Below are 24,642 nucleotides of genomic sequence, written 5' to 3'. Positions count from 1 at the left end.
TTAGGAAGAATGTCAAAGCATTGAAAAGGGTGCAAAGGAGATTTACAATGTTGGTACCAGGAATGAGGGACTTCAGTTATCAGGAGAGGCTAGAGAAGCTAGGATTATTCTCCTTGGAGCAGAGAAAGTTAAGAGGAGACTTAATAGAAGCTTTCAAAATTATGAGGGGATTCGATAGGGTGAACAAGGAGAAACTATTTCCACTGCCAGGTGGGTCGGTAACCCGAGAACACCGATTTAAAATAGTTGTTAAAAGAAACGGAGGGGAGGTGAGGAGAAATTATTTCACACAGTGAGTTGTTAGGATCTGGAATGCATTGCCTGAAAGGCTGGTGGAAGTTGATTCAAAAACAACTTTGAAGAGAGAAGTAGATAATTATTTGGGGAGGACAAGTTTGCAGGGCTATGGGGAGAGAGTGGGATTGATTTGGATAGTTTTTTTTCAAAGAGCCGGCACAGACACGATGGGCCGAATGGACTCCTTCTGTGCTGTATAATTCTACGATGCTATGATTCATTCCCTTCTAACACTGACAACCTAAGATTTGTCTTATTTGAACTGTCTGTGTGTTTTATCTCATCATATCTGACTCCAGGCCCAATATTAAACCTAATGACACTGATTGCTAATGCTGCACCTCAATATTTCTCATTTCCTCAAGCTCTTCACTAAGTGATGTACACTGCACCTTAGTTGCTGCTGATACACTAATGATGGGCTGTGTATAACATGCACTGATTTCTATCAGGATTCCTTAAACAGGAAACCAAAGTGATGCCACGCAGACTCACAAGAACTCCACTCTGACATGATCTATTTCCAAGTGGAATTCCCACGAGTCGGCTTGACATAACTCCAGTTAATAGAAGGAATCTCCACTCGGAATTCTTAATATGGAAGACCATTAGAAACTGACGTGCATTTTAGACTCCCTCTCTTCCATCCTCACCACACCCCGGCATTGTGCATGTTTTTTTATGCAGTTTTTCTAAATTAAGATTAAAAAAGTCATTGCCAAAGTTTTCTTTTAGCATGTTCACACCTTGGTTGAAAAACAAATTGAAATGGGAGGGGATTTCTGGCGAAAGAGCATACAGGGGAACACAACCTCCTGGAACCAATCGTGAAAAAAATGTTCCAGGTTGTCAGGTCACTGTTGATGTCACTTCCTGTGCTATAAGCAGGAAGCACCGATGATGTCACTTCCATTGCTAAGTGACGTCAGCGGTGCTTCCTACCCATAACATGCAGGAAATGATGTCAATACAACCTTGACAACCGGGGAGTCAGCCATATTTAGTGGAGAAAGGTGGCTGGACAGCACCAGAAGCCAAGTACGCTGCACTGAGGGTTATTGAGGGCACACCGTAGAGACAGAGCTCTACTAGAGGATGCTTTTGCAGGATTTCCCAAGTAATTTAAGCGTACGATACAACAGAAAAAAAATTTTTGCAAACCAAATACATATTTTGTAACCGTGCCAAAAAAAGGCATCATCAAATGCTGATGACACGCACTATACTTTCTGTGCAAATCCTGAAAACACAAAAGCTATACTTTACATCCTCAAACTCACCATGATACAGAGTAACAGATTTACTGTGGGTACAAGTGAGATAATAGAGCCAATTCAATCTATAACACTTGAGGGCAAAGGAATCAGTGCACAGCAGCCTCTGCATTTTGACATACTTGTATACCATGACACAATGAATGAACATTTGTCCGGCTAACCTCTGTTGTCAAGGCAACAGCAAATGCAGGTGGGATATTCATACTGGAGGTTTGCAAGTTAACTGTTTCTATCAAATTTCAGAGTAAAATTAGCATTCAAGTCCTAGGGTGAGCTTTTGTAGTGGTTTTGCCCAAGAAGAGCAGGAACATTGATGATGCTAACATTTATTCTGGTACTGTATCTGCATCACATATCCCAGAATTAACCCCAAATCAAACCTATATGATCCAACCTTGCAAGGTTTAGGTTAGGGCCAGCAAAAACAAATGTTCCTTTCTAGTTCAAAGGACCAATGAAAGCAAAACCTCAGACAAAGATGAAGGGGGAGGGGGGGCATTGTCAAAACAGATCTTAAATAAAATACACCTAACCAGGAAAATAAAAAGGGGAAACCCCAGTAAGCAAGATGAGAAGGAAAACTGAATATACCCAAAAATCTGGGGTCTATCTCAGCAAGGGAATAACGTTCTGGGCGATGTGCATGGGGAAAAGGAATACATGAAAAAGAATATGCTGAATCAGGCAATCAAACTCCACCTCACAAATCTGTGATGATTCTACATTGCTTGTAATGCCTGTAATAGCGATATGAAATATTGAAAAATTTGAAATAAATAGGAAAATAACACAGCAGACTTTGAGGAATAAACGCCTCATTCGCAAGCAGAGAGAAAAAAAATCTATAGGTCTTTGTAAAAACCTAAGAAGCTTGTGGCAGTATCCCACAGGAAGACACGGACATTTAAATGATCTAATTTGCAGCCTGTAAACTGAGAATACATTCTGATTAGCAAATGAGTCTATTTGAGGATGGGGTAACGAACGAGTTTAATAAAAGCAACTTACTGGAGACCTAAACTGATTAACCAGCACTAACATGCTACCTACATTTGTTTGTGTGATGGTGCAACTTTTCCCTAGACTAAATTCTGAAAAAAAGAGCCATATTAAATCAATTAAGTTATGTTTCACTGGGAAATAACAATGCCATTCACATTGCAAAGCATTCAAAGGAGGAAGAGTTACATCTCGGGGCCTGTGTCATGTACCAAGTATTGGCTGGCTCTGAGCAGCATTAGGGAGGTCTAATATTGCTTGCCCAATCGGTCATAGGCAATGAGGGGGTGGGAGAAAGGGCAGGATTTATTCTCTCAAAACAAACCGAGCAAAAAAACCTCTGTTGGAGTCCCTTCCTTCTGATGACCTTAATATAGACTATTCCATGTCAGAGTAACCCTGATCAGTCTCACGACAGAACACATTTCCTGCATGTAGAGATCTTCTCTTCCCTCAACATTATTTTCACATCTATCAACTACCGATAAGAGTATCTTCTTTCAAAAAAAAACTTTTTATATGCTCCAATGGACAGACTGGAGTATCATGAAGGGATGATCATCAGAGAAGGAAGTTTACTCCTACAATTATTTTTCTGTTTGCAACCATGTGTTTTAGATTAGCTCTGCTTACTATCATCTGTTCTCTTCAGTTCTGAAATGAACTAATTACTGTATAAAGGTGAATTCCCAATTCAGCAAAATAAAGTTATCTTAGTAAAAGGAAGTATGTTTTTACTGTGTGCAATGGAGCAACTGATGAACAGCAACAACGAATGTCTGTGTTGGATACATTATTCACACAGGAGAAATGTGAACATGGCAGCATTTAAACCCATTGAGGAATAGACTCAACTAATATACATTTCAGAGAAAACAGTCAGTGAGTGTGTTAATTTAGACCAAATCTTGGCTTTTTAGAGGTCTCCCTATAATTTTATGAAAAATTGTCAAATGTCACAGTTGTGACGCAAGGCATTTATTCCTTCTATGCGCAGAACACATTCTATTTTTAAACTAAACAGCCACGTCTAATCAGATATTAATATAAGCATGATATGAAATATCAATTTACAAAAACCGTAATCATGGATTGTTTTAGTTATAACCAGGAGATCTTTAACACTTGTGTTACTTTATATAAAGTGATTTCCCTTCTGTCAAAAACAGTTGAGCTGTCATCTTGAAAATCCCGCAAACTGAGATTGAAGATTAATTAATACCCTATACTGGAATATTTCTTTGTGAAGTTAGATTACATTTCTAGTTCAATAACTCAGTGTAAAAGCAGAATTCTAAGTTTGCAGACTTTCTCTGCTAAATCACAAAACAGTGAAGGGCTTTCTTCCACTTCCAGCTCCTGAAATGAATAACAATAATAATAAGCCTTACATTTGATGTAGTGCCTTTTATATCTGGAGAAATCTCTGAGTCAGGGTTCAAGCCCCACATCATATTGAGCTCTCATAATATAAACTGACACTGCAGTGCTAGGTGAAGGTGCTGCCCTTCAGAGGAGAAGTTAAACCAACGTTCTATCTGCCTGTTCAGGTGGACATATAATTTGGCACTATTCGAAAAGAGAAGGATGTTCTCCCGGAGTCCTGGCCAACAATCCCCCAAATAAAATTGATCATTCACCTCAGGACTCTTTGGGGGATATTGCTGTGTGCAAATGGGTTGCCACATTTGACAACAAAATACATACTTACTACACTTCACAATATATCCTGTGAAGTGCTTTGAGAAGGGCCCACAAAATATTCAGTCAATTCACTTTGTAGTATATTCTGTGAAGCTCTTTGAGATGTCTTGAACACGTGATAAGGCACTATATCAAATGCAAGGTTTATTATTATTATATCCTCCCAACCTGAAAGACATTTTATCAAATGCAAGGATTATTATTTTATTATTATTTTATTTGACCAAATTCAGATTTCATTTAAAACACTACACTTTTAATTGAGCAGCGTTTATATCAAAGCATTTCCTGCTGCACAAAGTCCCCAGTCCTGTACCAACCACTGGGAAATGCCAGGAGAAGAATAATTAACTCAGTTAATGTTACCCTTGGCAATAATCAAACAGATTTGCATTTCATTAAGATTTTGTAATATACAAAATGCTCAATCCAACATTTAATTGTTACCCTAGATGTGTATGGAAATGAATGTGTTGTGCAAATGGACAAAGAGCAAGACTCCACCTGTCACTGAGTATATCACTGTAACAGTAACAAAATATTGCATCTTCCCAGATGAACCAAAAGATTTTTGATCTGCAAAATTTGAAATTAGCGGCTCACATACCGTCTGTTGCAGGCATACGTCTGAATGTACGTTTTAGATTAGATTACTACTTTGTGTATTGAAAACTAGAGAACATCAAAGAACTTGGACAGGTCGCAGAACCATTTTTAATCTCCATCTCTTTTCCTTCTTTACCTTATACACTCTACTGTAGTTGGATTTGTAAAATCCTAGATGAATGGATTGTAAACGTCTAACAAATTACTTGCAACAGATGAACATACAAATGCTATAACAGTACAAATCTAATTTGTGGAATTTTTCAGGAGGTTATTTAATAAACAATCCGAGTTACACAAATAGTGTTTCCTTTCGGGAACTGGAAGTAAATTAAACCATTTGCTGAAACTTCACTCCAATGCAATCAACTTCCAGAGTGGAGTTCTTGCAGGTCGATGGAATTTCTTACAATTCAATGGGAATTCTCATGGAATTAGACCACAGTACATCGAACTCCATCAATTTACCAGTTTGTAATAAAGGATTTTTGCGCCGTTAAAACATAATATTCACTAGCACTGCATAATCATTGATAGTCGCAAAACATTCTTGAGCCATTTGAAGAAGTTAAACCTAAATTAGGCCACTTTTAGCCTTTGGAATTGTGAACAAACAATTTTTTTTCAAAGCTGCATTTGCCAGGGCTCTGGGCGTGCACCACCATGTACATGAACAGGATTCTGCGAACCAGCTGCAAAGTGACATTAGTGTTTTTGAAGAGTCTGTCATGTGATTTCAAATCATGCCTGGAGGAAACCAAAATATAAAAAAAACTGAGTAAACATTTGACTAGCCATAGATTAACTACAAACCACAGAAAGTCAGTCAGCTCCTTTGGTGGAAGACAACTCAAAACGGAGCATCCAAAAGGTTTACAACCAACCCTAGGGTGAAAGCCTTTGACATTCGCAACAAACAACCGTATTTAATTTGAGCTCAGTGGGCTTTAGTTTGGCATTAACCTTTGGTACATTTCCAGCCCCATGATAGAGTGGGCTATACCACCCAAGTCAACACCAATAAGGTTTGCTAATGTAAAGCCGAAAACAGGTTAAATTCAGGTTGTTTGGGGAAAACTGCAAAATTGTGGAAAAATAACAAAATCGTGGGTTCTCGCTGTGTTGCAAATTGTCTCATATTTATCTATACATTTGGCAAACAATTTGATCTTATAGGCTGTAGATCAACTGCAAGGATTATTATTAATCAAACCCCTTCTGCAAACATGTTACAAGCATTACAAAGAAGACAATCCAGTACCTTAGTGTTCTGTAACTGAGCAAGGCTTGTACACGCATTGGCCAGAAGAAAGTCTCCACTCAGGACAGCCATTTTATTACCAAACTGCATATCCTTCAGTGACCCGTGAGATGATGTCAGCTCCATAATATTCACTATCCCACGATGCACGAGAAAGGCCGTGTGGATCAGTTCTGTGATCTCTGCCAGATTTCGCTGACTGAAAAAAAGACAGGATGAATTACTTTTCCTTCAAGTTTCCAAACCAGTAATTCCTTGTCTGTCCCGACTCAGATTTAAACAGGCATCATTACTCTTCTAGCAACTTTTAGTTAGGATCAGTGTGTGGAACAGATAAGGAACTGGGCTTTTTGGACAGCTGGGAGTTTATACTCTGGATGACACAAAGAAAGTATGTAGATTCTACATCTGATTCTGCTCAAATGTTTGCAAATTTCTTTCTTCAGGTTTATGTTTAAAAGGGGAAAATCTCTTCCCCCCCACCCCACCAAATAATTAACAACACAAACCATGTTGGATGACCTCAGATGAATCACATCACCATGTCCACAATGAAAACAATATAAATATATTGCTCAATTGCTTCTATTTTAAATGATTTTTTTGCTAACTATTTTGTCAACCTTTTCCTGAAAGTGTAGCCCAACACTTAGGTTATATAGGCTATAGGCTATACACTTTGGTACCTCTCCTAAATGACCATTCTTGTGAAATGCTCTGAGAGGGCACTATATAATTGCAAGTTGTTGTTGTAACATAAGCTCCGAAATATTCACATCCTTCCTTCGGATGAGATATTACATTGAGGCCTCGTCTGCCTGTTCAGATGGATATTAAAGATCCCATGGCACTATTTGAAAAGAGAAGTGAGTTTCTCCTGGCATCCGGGGCAACAATCCCCCAAATAAAATTGGTTACTCACTCCATGGCTCCAGATAGCCATGACTGTTTGTGGGACATTGCTGTTCGCAAATTGGCTGCAGCATTCTAGCAAAAATATACAGTCACACCAACATACAGCATACCCTGTGAAGCACTCTTAAGACATCTCAACAACATGATAATATGTTATATCAAATGCAAGGATTATATTACACTACAAAATATAATACAAAATTACATTTGTAAAGTGCCTTTCACGTTGGGAGGACGTCCCAAGATACTGAGCAGTCATCGATTAGAACCTGAGCAGAATGGGGGGTTGAGATCAGGGCGGGTGGAGGATGGGGTTAGGAGGGTGGCCGAAGGCACGGTTAAAGAGGAGGGTCTTGAGGCGTGCCTTGAAGGAGGCAAGGAAGAGAGCGAGACAAAGGGAATGTGGGATGGAGATACTATTGTAGGAATGTGGGATGAAATCATATTATGACACTAGTAAGTGAGTGTTGGCTATTTGACCATGGAGAGAATCGCAGCCATGTCCTGCGCTCATCAATATCCACAACCAAGCATTTTCCGGATGGGTACCACTCTACAATCAGGGACAGAAACCTGGCCTATTTTTCTTTCTGTAGCTCAGTGGAACTAAAGACCATTACAAACAATTAGCATCAATTTTGCCCTGAACAAGAACAACAATAACAACAAGATTCCATTTATAGAGCGCCTTTCACGTCGGGAGGACGTCCCAAGGCGCTGTACAGTTGGGTCAGGACCCGAGCAGGGGGGAAATGGTCAGGGTGAGGGGAGGGAAGGGAGGGAACGAGGAGGGGGTAGAGAGTCGAGAGGGGAGCTGAAGGCACGGTCAAAGAGAAAGGTCTTGAGACCGGCCTTGAAGGAGGAAAGGGAGGAGGCAAGGCGAAGGCACAACAAGATCAGTCAACTCCAAACCTGCAACTTCCTGGGGTCTTTATTGCTAAGGATTCACTTTAAAATCTTCAGGAATAATATTCACCATCTCCATCAGAAGAGAAGGACAATTTCAGAAAATCACAAAACCTAAATGCACATATCCTCTAGTACACCACAAATCCATTGGGTATGATGAGTCACACTGGAGAAAACAATTTGAAAGGGATTCAAAAGATAATATCACCATAGAACTAAAATAATTTCTGATTTCATTATATTTACTCACATAACTCAACAGGATATGAAACTTTTCAGGACTGAGAACAGAAGTAAAACTAAACTGTTGAGTAGTCATGCAAGGTGAGTAGCAATAATTCATACCTACTCAGTACTGTACACAATTAAGTGGGTATTTGCCTACAAATACGCAGGCACTACACCTCACAGTAAAATCCTGCAAAGGGCTTTGAGATATCTTCCTGTCATGAAAGGTGCTATATCAAATGTAAGGATTACTATTTGATTATTATTTATTACTTTCTTCCAAATGCAAAAGTTCACTGTTATGCAGGGTAAAAATAGGGAGTGAGGGATGGTGACCATAGGCACAGTGGAAGAAGGCGTGATCTCAATAACTTCGTAATGAATTACTAATAACTTCAGGTGTGATCTTGTGATGAATCACATTGGCCTATTGTGCGTTTCATGTGCAAATGTTGATTGTGTCACTGTGATTCCAACTGTGGGAAGGCTGTGACACGATGCGTGGTGAAAAACTTAAAGCACTGTTGTGCAACCTTTTTGTTTTCCGGCCCAAGACCGTATATATACAGTATAACATATATGTGGATTGATTGCTTTGGATTGCAGGAATGGGCTTCGGTCGAGTAGGAATTAAGAGTCTAAGTAAAATAAATACAAAAAGCGAGGGATGATATGTGATCCCTAAAATAGATAGAAAAAGCGAGGTGAAGTGATATATTAAGCCTGGAGCCTGGACATTTTTGGCGGGAAAAAGCCAAAAGAGGGAGGGACTAAGGGGTTATAAATTAGGTGGATTGGAAGGGATTAAGGTTGCTGATTGTTTTGGATCACTTCCAACTGCTAACGTGGAGATTAAGGTTCCTGACTGGGGGTGTAAGTCCCAGGCAAGATTGTTTTTTTTAATTATTATTTTGGGAATTGCTGCGTCTTGATTAGAATAGTTATTAGATAGAAATGTTACTGTTGAATGTTGCGACAGTTTATTCATGTTACCACGATTCAGGTAAGCCAGGGAAAGGGCATTTTAATAAAATCTACTTTTGAATTTCTCTAAAGTCTGCTCAAGTTCTGATAGAGATAAAGGAGGGAATAAGTAGTACTGGCGTTATGACAATGAACCCACCTGAAGTGCACAACACTGACCTGGGGACTTAATTGATGTAAAATGAATCAATTGAGGTGACATGCCTTCTATTGCCATCACATTGCTCTGCTCCGCATTGCCCACCTCCGTCCGTACCTCACAACAAAAGCAACCAAAACCCTCGTCCACACCTTCGTCACTTCCCGGCTGGACTATTTCAATGCCCTCCTTGCTGGTCTCCCCAGCTCCACAATACACAAAATTCAACTAATTCAGACTCCGCCACCCAGATTTTCACCCACACAAAACTCTGTACCCCCATCACACCAGTCCTTGCCAAGCTCCACTGGCTCCCAATTACTGAACAAGACGATTTCAAGATCCTCTCACTCGTTTTCAAATCCCTTCACGCCCTCACACCTCCCTATATATCCAATTTTGCTTACTCCTACTACTCCTACCCCGAAATCCCAATTACAAATCTTGCCTAAAGACCTTCCTTTTTAATCGTGCTTACAGTCACTTCCTCCTCGTTCTCCCCCTGGCTCAGCATCAGGCTATGCCACTGTCAAGTGCTCCGGGACACTGCCCCACAGAATGCAAATTTATTTATTGAAGTTAGTTAATGGAAAAATGTAATGAGCCATATTTAACAGGGGTCATGCCTTAATTACGCAGCAAGCCTGCAACAGATTTATGGAGAATTCTATCGGAAACCAGGCCCAAATCCTGTAATCTGAAGTTAACTCCACCAAAAATAAACACAGCAGTGAAACAATCAGACTGCATTATCAATGGTCACATTCTGCTGTATTCACAGTGCAGTCTTATAATGCGGATAAAGACAAAAAATGAAGGACTACATTCAGTCTTCAAAGTATTGACAAGACAGTAACACAGAAGAAGAGATCAAGCAACTACCAAAGAAGTCCAACTCTATTAGTAGTTTCTGCTGACCAAAGTGTCATACGTGCACAGCTCCAGCCATTAAATCGTACATCTCCGACAGAATTGATCTGCAGACATGGGATTCCTCCCTCTCAGTCTTCCTTTTGGACTTCAGGCTATTAAAATCCACAACTGCATTACTTCTAGATTATTTCATCTCTCCCTACTCTTCTTGATAATAAAATAAAAATCCTTGTATTTATTTGATATAGTATCTTATTACATCGTAAACATGTTTCAAAAACATATCACAGGATTTACTGTCAAGTGTTCTGACAGTATTTTTGTAGGCAATGTTCTGCATTGTTGGTAGTGCCGTTCAGGATGATAGGCTTGCTCCTTCACTTGGATTTCTCATTAAAACAGTAACTAACGGAATGGGTAAAGTAGAAAGTGATGAAAAATGTACTACTCTCTGTCAGGGGAGTCAGCAACGAATGAAGTTCCACAGAGGCTTGTGTTGAGTTCTCTGCTCTTTACGCTGATCATGAACAGTTAATGATAATATCTGCACTCAATAAATATTGTTAACATGTTGAAGTGTACCAAAATGCAATAACAGACTGAGTTACTCTGCTCTGAACTGACTGTTATGATGGCATACACAGCAGCTAATCTGCACCAGCAAAATTCCTCAAAATTTGAGCAATGAGATAAAAAGTGAATGAAGGATAATTTTAACCCGGATGTAAAAGGGTTAGGCTAGCCATGAGTGTCCAAGGCACTCAGTATGGATTCTGAACGTTGTTTCAAATAATTCAATAATTTGATGGTGTGAGGGACAATTCTTTTTTGTAGAGAGCAGCAGGAAGCTTTAGTTCCTGATGTGTTACAGCAGCCAAGTTTCAGAACCCCGCAGCTCGAAATAACCAACAGTTTAGTTATGGGAATTAAATGTAGCACTTGCAATTATCCTCGTATCAACTTAAAGGTTAGAACTTTCTTTTCATAAAGCATTTAAAATTTATAACCGAGTATTCAGCTCCACAACCCAGGACATCATTTCAGCCTTGTTCGAAAACAGAAAACTTCCTTCTTCTGAACACAAGACGACAAATTGGTTTAATAAAACAAATTGTCATGGCAGCTTAAAAAAATGCTAAGCCATAGTAAATAGGGCTCAGAGTTTCTTTTTTTAGGAATAAAATTTCTCTGAAGGTATTATTAATTATATGGGGAGCTAAGGAGGTAAAGGATAAACTGGCCCAATCCCCAGACACAACATCTACATGTGCCATATCTCCTTAGGTGGTGAAAAGGGACTTCAGAGTACAGGAGTTCTATTTGTTTTATACTTTGATTACACTCACACTTATCCTGCAGAGTATCACTATAAAGTATATCATGTAAAAAAGGGCTCATTAAGAGTGTTCACAATCAATTATACTTGAACTACATAATTCTCTACTTAACCATCACACAGGTTATCCAATGTTTCATGATCAGGCACGGGGAAGGAGGAAACGGTAATGGAGTCAATGTAGTCAGAGGGTCAGCTACTTCCAAAGTAAACAAAGACTTAACAGAAAAACTCTGCATGAAGTGCATGACGTGACTGGTGAATGTGGACTGGAAGAAATCAGTCAATTCCTGTGACAATTAATACTCTCTGGAGGACTTTGCAGAAAATTAACAAATTGCTTGAAACAACTTGAAATTGCAATGGCACATGGCACCTAATATTTAGTAACTGAATTCTACTCAAACCTGGCAGTATTTAGACCCTGAATTGTACAGTTCATTGATCCAAGAATAATATACTATTTAGACCACATCTATACTAATTGGCAGCAACACACTGATGGACATTAGGTACCATTGGCTGGTTTGCTGTGAACTGTAACTCTTTCAATAGCACAGTATTATTTTCCAAAATATAAAACATGCTGGACAGTTCTAAACATTTCTTTACTCTTTATAACCCCAAGAATTATTCCTTTGTTGTGCTTACTCTTTGGCTCTCGTCAACGCCTAAAATCTCACGGTTCTCATCTCCTCCACCTACCCAACCTCCCCCTAAAACTCTCCGAACCCGTAAGCAACCTAGGCATCAGGTTCGACCCCCAATTATCCTTCCTCCCCCACATCCAGTCCCTCAACAGCACCGCTTTCTTCCACCTCCAACGCATTGCCCGTCTCTGCCAATACCTCTCTCCGAAATCCTGGTCCATGCCTTTGTCACCTCTCAGCTGGACTATTCAAACGCCCTTCCCTCCACTACCATCCATAAAATCCAGATTATTCAAAACTCTGCCACCCGCATTCTTATCCGCACCAAACTCCGCTCCCTGATTACCTCAGTCCTTGCCAGACTGCACTGGCTGCCTGTCCCAGAGAGGATCGACTTCAAGATCCTCACCCTTATCTTCAAATCCCTCCACTTCTCTGCAGCCCCCTACCTCTCTGACCTCCTCTCTCCTCAAAACAGTGCCCATTGCCTTTTTTCCGCCCCAGGTCTGGCCTCCTCCTTGTCCCCCAAGTCCTCCACTCCACCTCTGGCGGCCGTGCCTTCTGCCACTATGCCCCAAGGCTCTGGAACTCCCTTCCTCACTCCCTTTGCCTCGCCCCCACTCTTCCTATTTTCAGGTCTCTGCTGAAGACCTTTCTTTTTGACCGCGCCTTTGGTTACCTTCCACCCCCTCCCCTTGGCTTGGCCCGGGATCCGTTACTGTGAAGCGCTCTGAGATGCTGTCTGGCATGGAGGGCACTATATAAATCCAAGTTGCTGTTGTTGCTTTCAAATTTGGAAGTGCTTTCAGATTTGGATATGACCCGGTCTTAGCTTCCCAATGATAGAAGTCTTGTGAAGATTAACTACTGATGATGCTGTTTTCAGTCGGAGGACTGTCACTATTCTCCCTAGCCAATGCTTCAAAGGGAGGTGTAGAAGCCAACCAAAGAGACCTACAACTGATGGTACTGTATTCAGCATGGACACATTGGGGTTATTACCCAAGGGCACTGTATTTGCTTTCACATTAAACAAATCTTGATTATTTGGATCTCAGACAGTGAGAGTTTTCTCAGACAGTGAGAGTTTACTACAGCAGTAAGGAGTTTTCTTCAATCTGTCAGTCCCACTAGGACTTTCTTATAGATATGAATATATATATTATATATATATATATATATATATATATATATATAAATGACAACATTGGGCATGATTTTCTATTGACAATGGCTCAACAAGCTGGTCTGATTGATTCAAGCTTTTCCAGTTGTGCAAGAATGGAAACAGATCACAGTGTAGAAAAGTCTATCCCATTCTTCAGTTGTAAGCACAAGAGGATTCGGGTCAAACTCTGCCCACACAAATAATAAAATGTCATCCATATTAAGATATCACAGTAGAGATTTAAAGTTTAAAAAACAACCTAACCCTACCATCTCCATCAACCTCTCAAAAAAATGAGTAGGTTTAAAAAGTTGGCTAATCCCAAAATATCGTTCATTCATACTAAAGACCCAAAGCATAGCACCATCTAGTGAATGTACAAACAAGATTTGCATTCAATTGAGTGGATAGAGATTTTTTTCCACAGCAAAGGCAATTTGGGCCAAGAACCGAAACTGTGAAGCATGGCAACAGATGGCTTTGTACATGATTCAAAGGTCAGGAGTGCCTCCATTGTAGTAGCTGTTTTACAGAGAAGGTAGCAGCAGGATGCAGAAGGATGTAGACAGCACTAGAGAAGAGAAAATTCATCAGAGGTTTACTTGGCTAAGGCACAATCTGGCTCTGTAGCTATTCCACTTTAGTCTTTGGAAATTTGTTGCCAGTTATCCAAAGACATTCTAATTTAATTAACTCGGAAGCTGTTATTTTAATAAAAGTTGGAGATTCTTTTGGTAAAATATTTTCTTCAAAGTGATATCATATAATCTAAACAGCAGGGGGAAAAATGTCTTTAGTCACAGGAATTTGAACTTTTTTTTAAATTAAAAGCTAAATTGATACCGCTGCTGCCTTACAAATGTTTATTATCAGATCAGTTTAATATAACTGACCCCCAAAAAAACATTTAGCCAAAATCTGCAGAATGTGAAAAATGTCAGTAGTCTGACGTTACAGTATGGTCTAACTTTTAATATCCTAGCCTTCATTTAATTTTCCATCAAGTCTCCTGACTTTCATCTTCACCTGGAAGTGAGGGACACAATTTTGACGAACGTTCCCTCAGCTCCAAGCACCAACCTCAAAAAGAGCACCTCAACTACAACAGTAGCGATTCTGTTTCCCACCTACACGAGCCATCCTTTAAGTGGTCCGATCAAGACTTGCAGCAATTCACGCTGAATTTATACCCTCAAAGAACTGGGTCAAGACTTTTCAAATTAATTTCTCTTAGGATTCTTACAATCTGGATGGTTGAATTTCATTCCATCAGGTTGGATGGAAAGCAGGAGTCGCAGTCTTCAATCCTCAACTCTGCTCTGCGCTCACATAGGATAAAGTCTCAATGTGCTTCACAATACAATATAGTTTACATTTATCTAGCCGGAGTTGGAGGACCAAAGAAACTCATAGTGCTGGCTGGGTACCAAGCTGGGGGTGGGAGTGAGGAGGGGAAAGATGACCAAAAGCCATGCTTGGAGTCCTACCGTCTGTTCTTTCAAGGTGTGACTTACCTTAAAAGAGCAGAGGGTAGGACACCAAGCACGGCAGAATTACATTATTTGCAATTCCCTTACTTCCATTTATTGCAACAAATGTAATCTTTTAGAATTGCCCTTCCATCTGTGTACTGAACTATTAATTAGAGAACAACAACTTGCGTTTATATAGCATGGCCTCCATTGTTATGAGGCATTGTGACAATTTATGATGCATCTTTGAACTATTTTCTCCTCATTTTTGTGCTGAGCTTTTTTTTATTGTCAAAAAATTAATAAATCAAACTAGTGAAAAAATATACAGCGTTGTATTCTGAATACCATCGCGTTCCGGAAGAGGAATACGGGATAAATATTTTCAATGAGAAACCAATGGACACCAACAACCTTTTAGGCTTCAACTGTATTTAAGATTTGTAGAGCAATAAAACCCTTCAGTTTTTCAGTCTCCCCAAGTCATGCAGGCACCAAGGCAACTTGCTCTCAGGCCGCCACCAATACCGCTCTGAGGCAGCTGCTGACAGTTGTATTTGATCAGTCCTTGAGGAGCTATTCAAGATCTGACAATGTATCAAAAACAAATGTCAGAACCTTTACTGATTTTACTTGACAGATTTTCTTATTCTTTTGAAAGATTAACAAATGCATAAAAGCTCTGACTTTATTTAGACAAGAATACTTCTTGTGTATAGATGTTTTGTAAAAAAAGTTTAAGTTATTATCCCTGCATTGTGTTAAACTGGCAAAACACAGATTCACACCCTGGGATGATCACACACATAAAATAAAGTGACAAAGTTCATCCAGACAGCTTTCACAGTAGCACTGGTGAAGTTCCTGGGAGTACATAGGCTGAGATGGTACCTGGCATGACAGAATCCAAACAAGGAAAGGGGAGGGTGGAAAGTAACTTAGAAAAAGAGTTAATCTCAAGAAAAAGAATACTTCTAATAACACTTTGCACTAAACAGTGACAATTACACAAAGTTGACTGAAGCGTACCTGGAGTAAATTCCACTGACCAGGTCTCCTTCCAGTGGAGGCTCTGCTGTTTTGCTGGGACCAGCCGCTTTTGACATTAATAAGACAACCAGACCTCGCATCTGTAGATTGTTCCTGGTGTCATTCACAAAACCCCTGGATGAATCACACATAAAATGTTAATTGCACTTAACGTCTGAATATCTGGGTATATTTTTAAAATATCTGTTCTGTTTATTTTATATCCAGCTCATTATTTTTCAACCCTTTTTTTAAAGTTTTTTTTTACAAAATTATCACTCATTTTCAGTTCAATCAATACTGTACTTACTGTTATCAATAAAGCAAAGATATGAAGGTAATTTGCAAATGGTGACACAGACCATGACTTTCCTGCCCATGGATCAAGTTCAAGATACTCGTTCTCACATTTAAACTCCCCTATTTCCTTGCCCCACCCTACCTCTGCAACCTCCTTCACCCATACCAACTGACTGTTCTCTTCACTCAGCTCATTGTTCCCTTCACTCCAAGCCTCTGCTCTCTCCGCCCCACCATAGGCAGGCAGGCAGGCTTTCAACTACTTGGCTCCTGTTCTCTGGAACTTCACTCCCATTTTCCTTGTTGAATCATTGTTGAGCGCAAATTGGCTACCGTGTTTGCCTACAAATTCACACTCATTACATTTTACAGTAATATTCTGTGAAGAACTTTGAGACATCTCAACAATGTGATAAGGCGCTATAATGCAAATGCAAGGATTATTTTTAAACCAGGCAAGCAAATAAGCAGTTTCCTGTGAAGAAGAGAAAGAACAAAATAACTAGGAGGCTGGCATTGATACAAATCAACAGCTAGGTGGAGAATGAATGGTAGCATCAGAGTTAAAGTCTGCTATCTGCTCGCACTCTTAATGATGGTGCATGGATTTAAATGATTGGGAAGGGGAGGCGAAGGCAATTTATGAAAATGGGGAGGGGCCAAAGAGCAAAGAAGAGCAGTTTAAATGCAAGTGTATTCAGCACGCTTTCAGACTAAGCTATGTTACACTGAGAAATCAGTATCAACAGTGTGATCCACCTCGGTTTGATGAAGGGTGCAATGTTTGAAAACATACAACTATTATAGCTGATCCATAAACATGACCAGATCATGAACTGTAAAATTGGAATGGAGAAAGGAACATTATCATTTTCCTCATGGCAACTAAAACAGTTCAAGAAACAAAACTACAAACTTTCAGCCATTTTACCCCCACTCTCTAGAACTCCATCCTGGGGTCCCTCCAACTCGCCCACAAATATACAGTCAATTCATTTTACAGTCCAATCTGTGAAGCGCTTTGAGACGTCTCGAAGACATGAAAAGCGCTATATCAAATGCAAGGATTATTATTATTATAACTCAAACCCCTACCTTCCTCCCTCTCTCCTTTCAAAGCCACCTCAATACCTACCTTTCTGTATTCACCCTATCAACCCATATTTCCCCTTCCCACGTTCCTACACCACCCCCGCTCAGGTGCCCAGACAGCAACGTAAAGCATTTTTGAACAATCTACTGGCATGAAAGACACTCTGTAAATAACATTCTATTAATCAGATTCATTATCCCCCAACCAAAAAANGTTTAAAACTAAACCGCTATAACAAAACACACGTCATAGGTCATTAGTGAAAACCATCCACGTTGCACTGTATTTATAACCAGATCAGAGGGGAACGACAAAGAGCTAGTGTTTCCCAGGGTGCAGCAGGTGCCCACCAATAAAGAATGAAGAGGTTGCTCTAAAATGAAATGATTCTCCCAAAGGGAGAATTAAATCAGATGAGTGGACAGCCCTTTATGGTTTGTGCATCTGCTGGCTCCAAACATAGCTTCTGGACCCATTAGAGCTGTAAATGTTTTGCAGCTTTCCACACTGCCCTAAAGAGGTTTTCATGTGAATAGAAGTGCAGTTATCACACTTAATAAGATATGAATATTCACCATGCTTCTAATTCAATATATCTTTAACTGTTGCTCAGGCCTGGTATGCATCTGCAGCCAGATCAAATTTAAAAAGGTATACAAATCCAATATAAAATCCTCGCAAAATAAATTGCACTTAAGAGCAGCAATATGGTAAAGCAAAAGACGAGTGCAAAGATCAGAGATCATTAATAATATGGACACATATATGATCATACCTAAACTGCTTACTGCTACAATAAACCTACACAACATATTGGTTTACAAAGGGCTATTGAGAACTTTTTTTAAATGAAAGTTGGTGCAGTCATTAATGCTCGCAATTCCACTTTGTGGTACTTTCTTTCAACAATCTGCTTTGCAGTTTTCTAACTGTCCCCAACTAAAGGCATCTGACTCTGTTTTACTTCTACTGCTGTATGGCTTCACCATGATTGCTAGTAGGCCATTCAACTGTGGGGCATCACATCGGAGTCCAATCCTGAACTGATCTGATGTGTATAGTGACCAGCAATGCGATTTCTGGCTAATTTACCTGTCCAAAGCTAAAGGGTTATTGAGGTCAACTGGTACCCCAGCAGCTGCTGTGGCTGATCAAGGTAACTCAGCCCAGATTGTGATTCAAACGGTTCTTCTGGTCAGTATAGCTCCAGTGCCTCAATCAATTTAGTACAATTTGTTGGAGTATTTCTGGAGTCAACTAAAACAGATTCTATTTTGTATTTGTTTTGGGAATGTTACAGACTAAGATATTGTTACACTGCAGAAGGCATATAAGTGACACACAGACAGAGCTGACCATTCATTAATTCAAAAATTGCTATTAATGTTTTTGTATAGCAAGATACGGACTTTCCATTTGCCCAACAGGCTTCCCAAAAGGCACTGTCACAACATCTTTGCACTGTATTTAATGCAATAGCTTACGAATATAAAATCTAGGTAATACATTTTCTGAGTGGCTAATTTTATAAGTGATGATGAAGAAAATGTCTCTGGCTGGTCACTGTATTATATTCTGTCCCCATTCCCAGGAGCTCCTCCTAGTTGTCCTCTTCCTCCCCACTTTTAAAGCTCACCTTAAGATTTGCCACTTTGAGAAATGTTCTCCTGATTTGAAAGGTGCTTGTGTAAATGTAAATTGTAAATACTAACAGCAACATGTTGAGGTCATCTGTGAATGTCAATCAGCTGGACAGCAATGTCCATGCATCCTGTTCATTGGGGGAAAAAAAACCCAAAACAATACACTGTCATAAATTAGTTGTTTATTTTTACAAATTGACTGCTAACCCAAAATATCCAGATATTTATAATGAAAATTGTTAAAAACTACCGACTTTAAAGATTCATATTCATGATAGTCGAGAGGATTGACTGAATTGGAAAACGATTATTCAGAAAGCATTCTGAATACGGTGGATGTTTGTATTGCGAACCACATTAATACAATCACAAAAGGATATCAGTGACTCTATTAATGTGCAATGAGCTAGAGTTTTTTTTAAAATGCATTGTACAGTATTGTTTTGAAACTTTGGATGGAATTTAAACCCATGTTATAGGCAGGATGGTTGTTCCACCTGAATTCTGGAGCTATTCCATACTGTTTGAGGAGACTGTCTGGAGACTTGAGTGAGAATAATGAGGGATGAGACTCCCACAGTCCCTTCGCCTCGCTTCTTCCCTTGCCTCCTTCAAGGCTGGTCTCACGACCCTCCTCTTCGATCGTGCATTCGGTCCCACCTCCCCCCATGCTCAGGTCCTGACCCCTGACTGTCCAGCATCTTGGGAAGTCCTCCCGACGTGAAAGGCGCACTATAAATGTAATTTTCTTCTTGTTGTTGTTGTTGTTGAGTGGAGGGGGAGCTCAGTGATTGCACAAGGAGGATTATTGAAAGGCTGAGACACCTCAGCTCATGGTGTGCATCTAAAAAAACGCCTGCGAATCTCTGGAACGTATCCAAGATCTAACCCTAGCCTTGTGCGTGATGTTTGGGGAGAGGAAACAAATGGGAGGGTAGAGCTCTTTGAGACATTCATCCTACATGATTGTTAATAATACAATAATAATCATTGCATTGATATAGCACCTTATGTTGTCGAGACACCTCAACGCACTTCACAGGATTTTTACTGTGAAATGTAGTGATTGTGTATTTGTGGACGAATAAATTTCATTTGTAGTTTCTCGTAAGTGCAAGTTCTGGAAAGGGAGGAATATGAGGTGAGGAACTAAGAATGTATCATGTGGAGTCGGTATTGGAGGTGGAGGCACAAACAATAAATGCCACTCTGTTAGTGTAATAGCTGTACAATACGTACTGTACAGTTTTATTTTATGGTAATTAGTGCAGTGTAACATTAGCTCCTGCTCGGGTCAGTCTCGGGTGGATTGGATAATGAGCCTTGTCAACTTTCCTCTCTCTGTATCACTGTAGTTTCTGATGCCTGGTGGAACCACTTGAGTAATCAAATGAAAGACTTTGCTAAAGGGAGTTACCAATTGACCAGCCAGAGGGATACAGGACCTTTTCTTTATCATTACTCATAAAATTAGCCACAAAGAAAGTGTATCACCTAGATTTTATATTCATTAGCTATTCCTATTTAAATACAGTGCAATGAGAGTGCCTTTTGGGAAGTCTGTTGGGCAAATGTAAAGTCTGTATCTTGCTACACAAAGGTAATAATAGGTAATTTTTGAATTGATGAATGGTCAGATCTGTCCATGTGCCAGTAGTATTTATATTTATATTTTCATGTAAGGGGACGACACCCCAAGGAGCTTAACAGTCCCGGCTTGGTGACCGAGGTGGGGGATCAAAGTCGAAAGGCTAAATGCTCGCTCCCAACAATCAAACAGGCTGTAACATGCTTCAGGACATGTTTGTGACACCCGAGTATGTTACTTTGCACCAGAATCACTTGCAATTGTTGTTCGTGATTTGTCAGAGTAGGACTTGCTTGGAGTTGTGCTGTGAAAAAAAATTGTAGTGCTCTCTGTCTATGTTTAACAAGGGCAGATAGTGCAAATTCGTGGCCACGAAACAAACCTTGAAAAATGCCTGTTTTTACTTACCTTTTGAATTTTTTTAAAAATACTTTGATGGTCTTTAACAACGAAGCCTTTGGAAATTATAGTTTAGAGCGAGGAGCATTTTGTAGTTTCTCTATGACAGTAATGAGGTATCTATAAATCAAATGCATAACATGAGACATCAGTGTTTAAAAGCAACAGAAGGAAACACTTGTTCAGATAGAGTTGAGTGAATTTCAGAACACACCTTTCTCTACAACTATGATAACCCAGTGCCAGTAGGCAATAGAAAATCACAGCATTATACAGTACCCATTTTGCTTGTAAAATGGGAATGTATCAATTATCTTCTTACCAAGTAGTATTCGATAATGATTCATGAAACAACATTAACACATGCATGGATAAGGACCAGAGTGTAAAATTAATCCATAAAAAAATCCACAGTAGCCTGAATTACACAAGAGCGCATTCTGCTTAAGTAGCGATATTATGTAAATTTAATAACCAAAATTATGATGTGGAACCCTTGAGAAAATTCAGACGTGAATCAGTGGAATCATTAAGTACAGAGACATGAGAATTTCACCGCCTACTCCAGTTCAGGCGACTTGATGTATGTTGTAATTACTTAGCTGGCATCATGGTATTTCACAAATGCTTGTTTGAGTGAAAAGGTTTATAATGGTAAAACTTTTGGTAGAACAACATTAGTAGTTATTTATTGTTTAAATAAATAGGTTTAGAAGTGGCAGCCATCATACGATATATGAGCCTCATCTACTGCAGTTATTTTGTACCACGGTCATTTTGCACTTTGGGACTAAGCAAGCACACAGTCTTCTGACATGCAAAACCCTGATCAACCTTAGCAGAATTGGCACACTAAAGATTCTCTAGCAGAATGAATCGTCTGTAGCAATCTGCAAGAATCATTGACTTAGATGGACAATTCACATTAGGGAGAGGTATCATTACAAAAAGAAAAGAACAGTCATCCTAAATCAGATCAGGCTACAAGATCCTCACAGCTCTGTCCATCTATTGTCACTTACTCATCTGAAAGCCACCACAGCTGTACAAGAGAAAGATTAGACACATCATTGGTGCCAGTTGAAACATTCACCCAGCCATCTTGCAAAGTATTTCCTACACAAAAATCTTAAGCCTGCAATTCCATCAGAAGCTTGCCAAAAGATAATAAAGAAGCTTCCCTCATAGCCATAAGGCATACAGGCCAGAATGATGAAAGTTCAAGGCCAATTTATGCTAAGTTGGCTAATTTCCACCAGGGCAGCTTTTGGGATGCTACAAGGTTTCAGCATTCCCCGAGCTATGATGAAAACAGTCAGTTTTCCTGCCCCTAGTCATCCAATGTGTTCTCTCACAAAGCACAGTCAAGACACTTTACAGCATATCCTGTGCACTGGACTCAATTTTCCATGCTACTTTCCCATCTTATCCACTTGGCACACATGCTCTGAGAGTGACCAATTTTACTTGGAGAAATGTTGGCCAGGAGACTGCGAGCATCTCCCTCCTCTTTTCAAACAGTGCTAATGGCATCTTCAACATCCACTGAAGAGTCAGACGGGGCCATAGTTTAACATCTGATCCGAAGGCCACCAGCACTAGAATGGAGTCTCAGCTTAGAATGTATGTATTCCAAGTGCCAAACATAGGGTGTGAACCCACAAACCTTTACTCTGAAGCAAGTGCTACAAGCTAAAATAGGCTGCTTCACAAATTTCGGTAAATTTGAGTTACATTTCTCAGAGCTGAGGTTAATGGTTAACCTGATTAAGGCCTTCAAAATAATAAAGATAAATGATTGGCTTCTCTCTAGGATTCCAAAATAAGGTGCCATAATGTTAAGAGCAGAGCTAGCCAGTTAAAAGTAAATTCAGAAAACATTTCTTCGCACAAAGGATTATGAAAATGAGCAACACACTGCCCAGTGGGTGTAAACCCAGAATAGATTTGAAGTGCTTAAGAGGAAGATAGATAGGCACTTAAGAAGCAAGGGTAGAATACCACAGAGCAGTTCTGGGGGAATGCTGCATTGTCAGAGGTATCATCCTTCAGATGACACATAAAACTGGTACCCAGTCTGCCTGTTCTGGTGGATATTGAGATTCCCATGGCATTATTCAAAAAGAGAAAGGAGCTTCTCCTGGTATCCTGGAGGCGAAGAACAATCCCAGGCTATTGTTTTCTACCACATCCCAACTCCTCCGTTCCCCACGCCACCCCGCGCAGGTCATCTCCTCCAACCTTCACTGCGAGGAGATACTGGATTTCCTTGAATCCAAAATCAAGGAAATCCGTTCCGCGGTCACTCCCCCTCCAACTTCCACCCAACCCCCACCCCCTCCCTCCCACACTCCGACTCCTACCCATCCTTCCCTACACACCTTCGTACCCGTTTCCCCACCTTCTGTCACCAATCTCATCCTGTTCCTGAAACACACCACCTGCTCCCTTGACCCCATCCCCACTCCACTCCTTATCTCTCAGCTCCACCTCCTTGCCCCACATATCACAGACATCGTCAACCTGTCCCTCTCCTCTGGCTCTGTTCCCATTCCCCTAAAAAGTGCCATCATCACTCCCACTTTTAAAAAACCCTCCCTTGATGCGTCGCAGCTATCAAGCTACCGGCCCATCTCCAACCTCCCCTTCCTGTCCAAGGTCCTTGAAAGAGTTGTCGCCTCCCAGCTGCACTCTTTCCTCTCCACCCATTCATTATTCGAACCCCTTCAGTTGGGTTTCCGTGCTGCCCATAGCACAGAAACTGCCCTGGTCAAGGTCACCAATGACATCTTGACCATCTGTGACCAGGGCTCCCTCTGCCTCCTCGTCGTATCGGCAGCATTCGATACGGTCGACCACACTATCCTCCTCCACCGCTTGTCCTCCCACCTCAACCTTCAAGGCCCTGTCTTTGAGTGGTTTAGGTCGTACCTCTCCCACCGTCTTCATTTTGTTTCCACAAACGGCTTTTCCTCCAGCCCCCGCACTGTCTCGTGCGGTGTCCCTCAGGGCTCTGTCCTCGGTCCCCTCCTCTTCACCCTCTATATGCTCCCCCTTGGTGACATCATCCGCAGACATGGGGTTAACTTCCACATGTATGCGGATGACACCCAACTCTACCTTTCCTCCTCTACCCTCAACTCCACGACCACCGATGTTCTGACAGCTGCCTGTCCGACATCGAGTCCTGGACGAGAGACAACTTTCTTCAGCTCAACGTGCGTAAAACTGAGGCCCTCCTGATTGGCTCACGTCAGCGCCTCCGCAACTCAGGCGCTGACAGCATCAGCATCCAAGGCTGCACTCTCCACCTCTCAAAGCCAGTCAGGAACCTCGGGGTTCCGTTCGACCCTGAGCTGTCCTTTCTCCCTCATATCCGCGGCACAACTGGCACCGCCTTCCATCACCTCCGGAATGTCGCCAGACTACGGCACTACCTCACCCCTCACGCTGCTGAAACTCTGGTCCACACCTTTATCACCTCAAGGCTGGACTATGGGAACTCTCTCCTCGCCGGCCTTCCCGCCACCTCCCTCCACACTGCAGGTCATTCAGAACTCTGCAGCTCGTGTACTGTCCCGCACCAGGCTTCGCGACCACATCACTCCCACCCTCGCTCGCCTCCACTGGCTCCCCATCCCCCAGAGGATCGAATTCAAGATCCTCATCCTCAGCTACAAGGCCATTCACGGCCTCGCTCCCTCCTACCTCTCCGAACAACTATCCCCCTTCCTACCTGCCCCGTACCCTCCGTTCCTCTGGCTCCGGTCTG

At 40.9% G+C, this 24,642-nt stretch overlaps 1 protein-coding gene across 3 annotated transcripts in view; it reads right to left on the bottom strand.

Moving 5' to 3' along the window:
- The window catches only part of pdss2 (prenyl (decaprenyl) diphosphate synthase, subunit 2), a 94,933-nt gene that overhangs the window by 42,192 nt on the left and 28,099 nt on the right, over nt 1-24,642 (bottom strand). For all 3 annotated transcript variants that reach the window (XM_042332674.1, XM_042332673.1, NM_001292516.1), the window contains 2 exon segments: nt 15,848-15,982; nt 6,145-6,343 (listed from right to left, as the gene is read on the bottom strand). In XM_042332674.1, the coding sequence (XP_042188608.1) occupies nt 6,145-6,343; nt 15,848-15,982 (334 nt within the window).

Source organism: Callorhinchus milii, unplaced genomic scaffold, assembly GCF_018977255.1.
Source record: "Callorhinchus milii isolate IMCB2004 unplaced genomic scaffold, IMCB_Cmil_1.0 Scaffold3, whole genome shotgun sequence".
Lineage (NCBI taxonomy): Eukaryota > Metazoa > Chordata > Chondrichthyes > Chimaeriformes > Callorhinchidae > Callorhinchus > Callorhinchus milii.
This window is presented reverse-complemented; position numbering and strand designations above follow the sequence as displayed.